General features: G+C 37.4%; 1 protein-coding gene across 1 annotated transcript; it reads right to left on the reverse strand.

Moving 5' to 3' along the window:
• Positions 1-65: 65 nt before the first annotated feature.
• On the reverse strand, positions 66-6870 carry LOC139139299 (alpha-ketoglutarate-dependent taurine dioxygenase-like). The gene is made up of 4 exons (XM_070708174.1): positions 6327-6870; positions 3443-3582; positions 2500-2655; positions 66-1944 (listed from the first exon to the last, which is right to left on the reverse strand). Exons 1-4 carry the CDS (start codon positions 6808-6810, stop codon positions 1765-1767), a joined length of 960 nt encoding a protein of 319 aa, XP_070564275.1. The 5' UTR covers positions 6811-6870; the 3' UTR covers positions 66-1764.
• Positions 6871-11675: the final 4805 nt, after the last annotated feature.

Genomic DNA, 11675 nt, shown 5'->3' on the forward strand with positions numbered 1-11675 from the left:
GGAATGATTTGACATTGAACAGTATTCGCTAATAAAGTGTCTTACAATGATGAATGCTTTCTGAAAGATTTTATCAATTTCCCACTTGAATCTTTATTCATGTTAAAAGAATTGTCACCTGATGGAGAGAAGTCTGACAAACTTATATGATACGTGTCAATCACAAATGCACTGAAACTTAAAACAAACAATACTGGAGAAACTTTAATAAAAACTCTGAAAGCAGTGGTCTGTCATTTCATATGTAAGAGCCACCAGACTGGGAGCAAGTCCCTTGGCTAAATACTGCATGGATCAGACTTTTTTAAATGGTAAAAAAGTATTATTTTTACATTATTGCACAATAATTGAAATTTTACATCTGTATGATGATCAGTAATGTGGTATTTGTATAAAAAACAGCACAGTGTTACCGGCATTTTTTAATGCAGTCTTGCAGTGTGTCCAAGTATCATACACATACATAGACAGAGAAGTCTAACTGAAAAATATATTTAACTTTGCAAGACAGACTTCAATTAGCAAAAATTGAAAACAGAATAATCTTAAAATTTAATGATCCCAGCAGACTACAGCAAGTTGTATCTGAAATTCTTTGCTTTCACTACAAGTTCTTATGTTTGTATGGTCAGTGGTGCTAATCATCCACAATGCATTGCAGCAACCAGTGATCAGGTGAGTTTTTACTTCTCTGTATTGTAGACCAGTAGCAATGTGAAGTTGCAGTATTTGACTTTCTAATATCAAATATTACATCAAAGACAACCATCATTCCGCATTGTTTGCTTTTAATGGTAAATTCCATTCACCATTTATGTCTATTTACTTTCAGGTTGGTGATACACCATTAAACCTTGGTAGATGGTCAAAATACAGACCAATTATTAACCGTCCTGAATTCAACATAATTTTTAGCAGATTGTATGGAGCATGACACCAGGACTCAACACTTTTTTACTCCCTGATAGAAAGACAATAACGACAATTTCACAAAATAGAGTTTGCCATCTTCACTCTCCATCCATTTATCAAAGATCACATGACCCATTCATTAAAATTTGCAATATTACTGCCATGCTAAAACAAATGCACATGTTCTCCTAAATTCTCATTCTCTCCTGTCCTTATTACTGGCAAATTTGAATACACAATCAGCAATCACACAGAGTCTGTGCAGTAGAGAGCCTTTCACTAACAAGTGACTAGGTTTGTCTTCTTTTACTCCATTGTCATAAAGCAGGACAAAATCATCAATCTGATATATTAATAACTATGAAAATCAACAGAATGAAATAATTTGTTGACAATCCTATTAAAGCCAATATTTTCACTTTGTTGCCTTGCACAGAAAGGTTTCTGACCTTTATTCTTATTATTGACTCGTCACCTCAAGTTTCTTAGGTAAATCACACTGTCAACGTGTTTGCTTTTTATTGTCACCATGATACATTTATGATCTGTTACACACATTACTTTACTGTTACCATTATGGAAATTCTGATAACATTCACTTCACATTATTTACAATGCTCCTGAAACTGCAAAAATAGAAAGATAAAACTACATAAGTTTTAGATATAAACTTTGAACCACATCTGTATAATCCTTGCACTAACTGTGTAAGATAGCAGCAATTAAAATCATGCAAGCACTTTAGAGTTGGCAGCAATTTTTGTTCAGATAGGTCTGACAACGATTGTCACCTTCATCACCTGTTCTCTTAGGTCAAAATATTTTCCTTGAAGAGGTTGTGAGACAAGAATGTCAAAGTTCGTCTTTCTGAGGATCGGGTAATGCATATTTCTTGGTAGGTGCTTCTTTGCCAGCCACTGTGATGCGATGTAAGACTCGCAATCCAACTTCAGCTCTTGATGTTTGGCTATCAGGAGACGCTTCATGACCCACGGCTAGATTATCTGATATAATGAAATCTCCAACTTGCCACTGAAATCAATGAAAAAATTTGACATTTGCACATCCTAAACAGTGGTTCATCTAGGCTGTGGGTTTGTGAAATTCACACAACTTAGCAAGTTATGCCCCACTTGTCAAATCTCTGATGGTGTTTATTCCTGTGATTGGAGAACACCCTAGTCATGCCACTTCCTGTCATTGAGCTTATACATTTACTGCTGCCTATTGCTAGCATGTACATGTATGTATATGTGTCCACCTCATGGTACTCTAGCTATATTGAGGGGTCAGCGTCAAAATTACAACAAATTAATTTTGTTATTATTGAGAGCGGAGATGTAGCCGAGTGGTTTGCTTGCTGACTTCTTTATCAGGTGAGTATAGTACTTAAGGTTTTCAGATGGAATCTGATTGTGAAGTTTACAGAATTTTATAAGTCTTGAAGTCTTGACCAAATAACAATTTGGTGAGTTCCTTGACTTTGTCAACTTGACTTTGTTAAATTTTATTAGACTTGCCCCGGTGAACGCGATGGCCAACCATAGCTGTCATGCTACTGTCGATTTCTAAAATTGTTCTGTTTACCTGATGTGAATACTGTATTGCTTTATCATTCTTGATAAATTCATGGTTTATTTCTTGAAGAAGTTGAGACGTTTCTTTCCAGTCTGTCATTCTTTCTTGTGGTGTTCCTTTGTCCCAAGTGAATGAATCTGTCATACCCATGTGTATACACAGTGTCTGCAAGAAAAGTCGCACACACAACACAGTTTTCGCACAGTTCTGTATACATATCTTACAATTTTGCATAACAGTGTAGGGTTAGAGGTTGTGAAGCTCCAGAGCACCCAAACATGGCTAAACTTTCAGTCTACAGTGTACCAGTGGCTTTGTCATATTTGAGGTCCCTACGTCCTATGTAAAAATAAACCCAAACAAATGACATCAATTTGATAGGACTCATAGTTTTCAAAAAAAATTTCAAGCTTGGGCTTGTTCATGTTATCTATATTCTTGCATGAATCTTCATCTGATACGTTTAGAAATGCTCAATAAACATACAAATTGAAGGACAGACACAAATGCCTTTAGGATAAGAACTTTAAGTCATACATGTCTACAGAAATAGATACAGTAGATGAAAAGAATGATTGTTGATGTAAGATGAGCCGCCTGAAGAAGTAAGATTTAACTTATGATTGACAGCGTTTACCACAGCTATTAGATTATTTAATGTATAGTTTTCTTAAAGGTATACTGTCATCTGTTCCAATGTTCCAATTTTGCCAAAGTTACCATAGAAAGAAGCAAGTGGCTACTTTTTAAAAACAGCTAGCACCCTCACATGGGCATTTTGAATACCAAGGAACACCCCTTTGACTATATATGGGCATATTTAGATTACAGGTGACTGCAGTATACCTTTAATCCACAGAGAAGCTATTTATCACACTCTACTTTTGTACTGCAGGTAATATAATTCTAAACACTGACAAAGAGAGACATATATCTATAAATTAGAACTTACCTTTTCACCACTTTCAGGATGAGAGTAAATAAGTGGGTGAATGACACCGCCTCGTCTGTCACTAACCATCCACAGTCTGTCCCAGCGATTTCTTTGAGATTCTGGCAGTCCCATGATGATTTCATTCAGTGGCGCAAATACTGCGATGAATCAAAACACAAATGTAACCATAGTAATTATCCCTTTGAGCGCCAAGGTCAATTATTGTTGCCTTTTGTAAAATATACCCCAGTCAATTTTTTCAGATTTTTGCCAAAATTTTGATAAAAAAGCAAAGCTAATGAAAGGTGATGTCAATTTGGTCAAAAGTTATCAAAAAACTATAGAAAAATTCATATTCATATTAACAAAATGTAATAAAATTTTGGCAGAAAAAACTACAGCACTAAAAGGGTAAAAAAATGATTTAACAAGGGGAAAAACTCACAAACTTTACGCGTTACCCTTGTAGGTATATTATCCTATATGTGGTGCATATAAGTTTAAAACCCGATAAGTTTAAAACTTTACTACAGTGTGAATAGTAAGTTAATGTGTTAACTTTTTCACCGGGGGGTATGAGAACATCAGAAAAATGTGAAGTATATGGTATAAAGAAATGCAGAATGTCTACTTTCATGTCCACTATCACCAAATACATCCTCTTGTGAGGAACCTTGCTTCTTTTCAAACATGTTTTTTTCTATAAAAATACCACAATTATACGGTGTCGCTCAAATTTGATCAGCATTGGTACATACCAAAGATCAACAATAAGTGTTATTTCTATCTGTTCCGTGCAGGAAAATTACACGTTGATGTTATGACAATTTCTGTACAGTACAACCAGAAAAACAACAAGAAATATTTAAACCAGAAAATTAAGAATGACAAAAGTAAATAAGGTCTGAAACTTTAGGTACTGAAGGTCAACTTTAGCAACATGCATAGCAGAGAATCTTTCAACCATGGATGTACAAAAATAGACATCCATGGTTTCAGCAGATCTGTTAATATGTCACAGTTCATAAACAATGATAGGAAATGACCAATTAGCTGTTTCAGTTACTGCTACCACTCCCAAACATAATAGGTACCCGGCATACAAATAGGTTAAGGTCAAAATCCTCTTATTCAGATGTGTGGGCTGATTCAGATCACTGCCACCACTCCTGCACACTTGCAGTATTTCCTTTTTCTTTCCTCATTTGCACATTTTTGACACTGATGTGTTCATTTGAACAAATTCACATCTCAACCCCTACATCTACCTGTACACCAAATACTGAGACGGTAGCTTTGGTGGTATAGGAGCCTTTGTGTGTGACGGACATACATCCGCACATACATACCCACAAATATACAGACATACAGACGCCACTTAGACTCATCATATAAGCTCTTTTTGGTATTTATATATAAAACCAAATATGAGCTGAAAAACTTAAATTTTTAACATTAAAGTGAATTATTATATGTTAATTGAACACTCGGTAAACTCTACTTGTAGGACTGACGTACAGCCAATCAGAAAGATATAATGTCATTGGCTGTGTAGAATTTACACACCTAGCGATCAAATTCACAGATTGGTGTGACGATAAAGGAATAGACCAATGAGAGGCACCAGCTGGGTGGCAATTTACAGCCAGAACAATCATGTAAACTGTATACTGTACACATATTCCAAGCTAATGTGTGGACAGGTATGATTTGAGTTTAAACATATGTCCACCATATATGTAACTATACATCAAGATCTTACAATCAAACATATGTCCACCAAAAAAACTACTTCAATCAACCGACGACATATCTCCAATATCAAATCAAAGTCTCCTTCCAGTCTACAGTATGCATATTGATACATAAAACGCTGGCATTGATGCGTCCATAACTGTTAAGATTAAACTCACTATAAATATTAGATATTAACCTTCCTTACATTCACAACAGAAAGTTCAGTGTAACTTAATGCTTATCCATATGTGACCCCAACAACTGTTATTTAGCCTTTGAGAATATTATTGTATTGTCTGCACCACAAAAACTACTATTACTACAGCAGCAGATTAAAATCTTGTTTTCTCACTGAAACTGAAGGTAATGTTAAGCAACTCCAGGTAACTAAAGAAAATTATACTTGTTTTTTTCTTTGTCAGTATGTGAATGACTTTTTTGTTTTGTCTGTATTCTTTTTATCTTCAGACAAAGATTGCGATAGCGAATTCTCCACAATCTTCAAACTTACAACATTGAGTAGACAACACGTAAAGAAAGTGTCAACTCATGGTTGACTATTTCCATTGTGTTGGCTGTGAAAACGCAGCTATCTGTTGGCGGGGTAGCGGGGATCGCTATGCAGGTCAAAGGTCAACCCCGCCACGAATTGACCTTTGACCCGCATAGCGATCCCCGCTACCCCGCCAACAGATAGCTGCGTTTCCACAGCTACCATTGTGTATGCAAATTTGATAGATTGGACAAATGGCTAAAATGTGATATTTGAAAGTCATCTCACTAACACATGCCTTCCACTGCAACAAGGATCAGTCCTGAGAATTGAGAATACTGTACGTTATGTCTCAATTGACTTCAGAACACAACAACCTGTCAGTCAGTAAGTCAGTCCGAGCATGGATGTAAAAAATTTACATCCATGGTCCGAGTGAACTGGATGACCTGAACATAAAGGTCACTGCTAGTGACTGATGACCTTCCATGACCTGCTCGTTTGTTTCAAACACTCGTCATGGACACTGACTACACTTGAATTGAGACACGGTCCCTCCACAAAATGTGGAGGGACCGTGCTATGAGTAAACAGTTGTTACAGCACGGTCCCTCCACAAAACGGTCAAGAAACGTGGAGGGACAGTTGTTACAGTAATGAAACTGGGATTACCTGTATCACCCTTGGCGGGAACGTGGACCATATGATAGACAGAATAGCTGTATGGCTTCGCAAAGAAAGTGCCATCAATGTGCCAACCAGTTCGACCCACATTGGTGCACCCTTCACTTTCGTCATTGGAAACTCGGAAGATATCCGTAGACGGTGATTTTGGATGTTTGTAGAACGATGAAGATTCTAACTCCCCAAACCATTTACTGATTTGGATGTGTCTTACAGGTGCTAGGTTGTGTTGATCCTTGAAAACAAGAATACGATGCTCTGTAACATCTCTCTTGATCTGGGCGACAACTTCGTCAGAGACGGGTTTGGTGAGGTCGATTCCACGAACTTCACACCCTAGCTTGATTGGCTTAAGCTGGTAGAAGTCGTGAGCGGTAGACATGATGACTGACCTTGACAATGTGATGAAATTTACCACAGTCAGTCGCCAAGACAGTTGTCTTATCCAGCCCGGAAGTAAGATTCGAGCCATACGAACGTGCGCTCTGTCACGTAAAGTGTGTCATGACGCAACCCGCGCGGCAACTGCAATAGACTCCGTCCCATAGTGCTTTTCGCAACTTCGCTTGATCATGTTAAACGTTAGCCTGGCCTGTTATAGTGTACTATCACTGACAGATGCGGCCGACCCTGAATCAATTAGTGAAAACGATAGGTAAGCTATTAATTAAAAACAACAATCATTATTGATAATTGAGTGCTCAGGTAAGGCTGCGTTCACACACACAAAAAAAACACTCTAATGGGGGGGGGTGGAGGAATTCAGGAGGTTGAAAATTTTGAGAGTAGTAGAGGGGAGGGGGACTTGAAATTTTGCTCTGGCTTAAGGGGGGGGGCCTAAAACTTTTTTGTTCCCTTATTTTACGTTTGCAAGCTTTGGCGGGTAACTCAATGAAAATTTAATAACATTTTAATGTCATCCAATTGTTCTAATAATAGTAAGAATTAAACAAGATCAGGAACCATTTTGTCGCATTTCGTTACTTTTGTCTTGACAAAGTCTGACAGTGTATGAATTTTTGTAAAACAACAAAGAAATAGGCTAAGTATCGGGGCAGAAGCTGCAACTGTTGATAATTTTTTCAGTATTTTTGTGCAGTATATCAAATACAGTTTCTTACTGTCTCCCTACAGCATGCTGAAACACACAATATTCAGATTGTCGACAAAAGCCTGCATATATGAATATTGGGTGATAATTCAATTAGTGTTCAGACTGTAAGTCATTTGTCAATGATACAAATGCGGGGTACATATTCACAGGCTGTGTTGGCAAGCTGAATACTTGACAGTTCAACACGTTGTAGGAAGTAGAGCAAGAATGCAGTTGTATAAACTGAACAAAATTATTGTCAAAATTACCAAAGTCAATACAGCTAGCTACTACCCTCCTACTGTCCTACGGGCATCGTCACTGTCACTGCATATCAGCAGTGACAGAGATAGCTGACCAAGAGTTCGGTTCATGTGACGCTCATGACAGTGACACATTCTTGTACAAAAGATCAGGCCAGAAAGCAACACATAGAAGACCAGAAGACTTGAAAGTTATCAGGGAGTTTTGAATTCTGGCATATGAGAATAATCAAATATTCAAATAAAAAGATGGGGGGATCACCATTCTCTAAATTTTCACATTCTCATCTTAAAATATCACAACAGTAATCGAAAATTTCTGAGGGTATCGAGTTGGGGGGGAGGGAGAATCGAGAAAAAAATAGATTTCGATCGCGATTCCTCCAGCCCCCCCCCCCCCACCGTTATTTGTGAAACCAACCTAAGTGTCAATGAGAGACGATTGTGTCTGCAGTGTAGAGCAAGATTCGAGAAACAAAATTATGGCGAAACGACTAGCAAAACAGCCAGTCATTTGACGAAATTGAAAATATTTTGGTGATTAACTTCGCTAATAAAACCAGACGTTGGGCTCCTCTGAGAGTAAACTTGAGCTCGATCTATATTGGACCGCATAGGTATCATATGAAGAGCGCCCTCCCAAGATATCACGAGATTGTGCTCACTTTTAAACCATAGAATAAAAGTTTTGGCAACGTTTATGACGTGGGAAATTAAAATTGACCATAAAATCGATATTTTTTATGCGGCTGATAATTGTTTTTACTACTGTGAATCCGAGGAAGGACAGACCTGCAAAAAGGGCAGGAGTGTCTACTATCTTCCAGTCCGTCGTCCGTCGTCGTGCCAAGCATTAATCGTCAGTTGTAATAGTTATTGGGAGTTAAACCTTTCCATGTGTGTCACAGCTGAATGCAACAAAGTGATCGATGAGAGACCATCGGTTAATAACAAAGAAGATTGACTGGGTAGTCGTCCACTTCTAGGCGATCGTCAGCACAGGCACCGCTGTAGTTGACAGCGCTTCTTCAGTGTTGACTGCACTAAAAGCGCTATTAATTATGGCGGTGCCTGTGATCGTCGATAAAAAATTCTGCCACAGCCAGTTATAGCTGTGTTTGTCCAAAGTGAATAAGAATCTGTGTGGTACCGATACATGCTTTTCAAATAAGGTAGATAAATAGATTTTTTATTTCGCATTCCTTTGCAGATGTTCAAAACGATCAATCGGTGAATGGTTCCTTCATGATCGTGACGTGTTTTCAGTTTGGTTACTGCGTCACAGTATAACAACAAAAGTACATGTACGTGCCAGAATGCCATCAAATCTGATTGTTAAGCTTACTTCTACAGAAAACTGAACTGTGTCAGAGTTTTCTCTCAACTGCGTGATTGGGCAAATTGCGCATTTTCTGCTCTGAAAAAGTTACTGACAGTGCAGAAATCCCGCACATACACAGCAAGCAAAGACGTCCACTTACTGACCCAAGCGCATATTGTAGCGAACTGTGTGTATCATTGACGGAATTTGGAAAAAAATAAAGGCTTTAGCATTGTGAAGGCAAGCGTAGAGCAATGCAACACAATCGTTTGATCGCGCACGGATTTCATGGATTTGAACCCCTAAATTCGGACCGAATTGTGTCCAAGGGAACAATATAATATGTCAAATCCTGAGTCGCGGAAACTTGTGGGTGACAAATCGACAGAAGATAGAGTGCAGCCGAGCACATCACAAGCTGACAAACATCATGATGCCGATGTTTTCATTAAATATGCATAAGGGATGACATTAAATATAATTCCTAATATGCATATTTAATGAAGTCTCCTAATTAGGGATATTTATCTGAATTGACTCGACCAAAGTTGACGAAACTTGCTGTACATTGAAGATACGATAATATAACATTATTGGAAGTTATGAAGCCTTTTTACTTCAGACAATTCCCAATTTGCATATTGAATGAACTCTCCTAATTAGGGATATTTATCTGAATTGACTTTACCAAAGTTGACGAAACATGCTATGTACATTGAAGATACTATGATATAACATTATTGGAAGTTATTTGACCGCCCTGAACCCCTGAAAAATGCATTTAAAATAAAAAATGTTTTGAAAAAAAATTCCTGCCGACCTACCTACAGTACCCTATTTTTGAAAACCATGTTATCGGAACAGCACAATTTATTTATTTTTTGGCCTAAGTTTGCAAATTTAAATTGAGGGAACCAACCCAAAGCTTAAATCTGGATAATCTTTCGCGACTGTCATGATAGAGCAGCAAAAATCTGGCCCATTCACGCTTTACCCTCACACAGTTATGACTGCATTTAGATCCATTTACTGTTACTAGTCAATACAGGTTTATACTTTGTTAAAATTTTGAATCGATTTTGACTTCGGTAGTAATAAAAATCTGTAATCTCATGTCGAAAAACCCTATGTCAAAAAGTGCATATTACTAAGAGAAACCGCCGTAACTGTACACTAAGATTTTAATCTTGAGTGCTTTACCTGTAGTATTAATCATAGGGCCCACAGTAGCAGTAGAAGAAATACCTTCGATGGTTTAACTCAAAACGTGCAGATCATAGTGTCAATAGTACCATTTAGCCGGTCGATGTGAAAAGACGTTGTTGATGCAATACCGCGACTCGTATACGTTATATAAGTATAGATAAAAGCATATTATTAAAATAATGATATCTATTGTCTAGCGCAATTTGAATGCAAAGCGTTCAATTTCTCAACAGCAGTGTAGCCATTTCGAGTGACTTTCTTTCCTGGATGACATAAAATTAATTTTGATTTTTATCCGTATGTTGATACACACTTTGTGTTTGCAAATCGTCAGTAGCATTTCCGTTCAATAAAACCATGTGTCCTGTGACCCTAATTTACCCTTTTTAACCTGACGTCCGTCTTCCTACTTTCACATTTTCATCAACAAATGCGTCTATTAAACAAATTACGTCCCTTTCTTAAGGAGTTAGGTGACGGCGAATAGAAAAAATGACATGAAAAAGTTAATGCGAAGCCCTATACCGTGTTACTTTCTGAGACAGACTACCACAACGTCTGACTCAGCATTATTTGTTTTGCCTGAGGTGATTCTCCAGCCTTCGATGACAATATGATGCTACTGCGTGTCATGCAAATGTTGAGGCCATTCTAAAATTTACGACTGGATATCTTCAAAAGGAATTGGTGAAACAAATATACATATAGTCCAAAGTAGTCATTATAGAATTTGGGAATATTAAAAAAAGAGAGATCCCAGACAAGGTAAGCTGTGTGGTAAGAGTCTATGAACTTTTCTAGGACCTTTATGGCTATCAAAGAGACTATGGTACAGTCGTTAAATCAAAGAAATAAAAGTTAGAGGTTTGTTCTGTCAGTGAAGTGAGACGTCAGTAAAAATAAAGTCACAATGTCATGCAATGAAATCCCCAAAGAAAGCAAAGAAGCATTTGAGAAAGTTTGACAAAGAAAATAGAAAACTGTTTTCCACTGTCATCACACCCCGCACCTGTCAGAGACGAAATCAAATTGACATCAGTTTACACATGTCACCCCCAAACAACACACACACATACATGTACACACACACACACACACACACACACACACACACATCTATATGTGTAAATATATGTATGTATGTATGTATATATATATATGTATGTATGTATGTATGTATGTATGTATGTATGTATGTATGTATGTATGTATGTATGTATGTATGTATGTATGTATGTATGTATGTATGTATGTATGTATGTAAAACAAAGATAAAACAAAGATCAAGAATGTTACGTCCAACGTAAAAGCCCACGGCCACAATCTGTCATATGAAAGTATACATTCAGACTTCAACTGAAGACTTCCCATTCGACAATAGTCGCCAATACAACTCTATTGAAGTGGAATCCAATGGAAGACACATGAGGTTAGGGTCGCTAGATCACATCATT

This window comes from Ptychodera flava, chromosome 8 (genome assembly GCF_041260155.1).
Source record: "Ptychodera flava strain L36383 chromosome 8, AS_Pfla_20210202, whole genome shotgun sequence".
NCBI classification, from domain to species: domain Eukaryota; kingdom Metazoa; phylum Hemichordata; class Enteropneusta; family Ptychoderidae; genus Ptychodera; species Ptychodera flava.

Coding starts and splice junctions, on each gene's coding strand:
- LOC139139299 (XM_070708174.1), bottom strand. CDS start 6,810: ATGGCTCGAATCTTACTTCCGGGCTGGATAAGACAACTGTCTTGGCGA. Junction 3,583..6,326: donor TCCCGCCAAGGGTGATACAG/GTAATCCCAGTT, acceptor GATTCATCGCAG/TATTTGCGCCACTGAATGAA. Junction 1,945..2,499: donor CAATACAGTATTCACATCAG/GTAAACAGAACA, acceptor CATTGATTTCAG/TGGCAAGTTGGAGATTTCAT.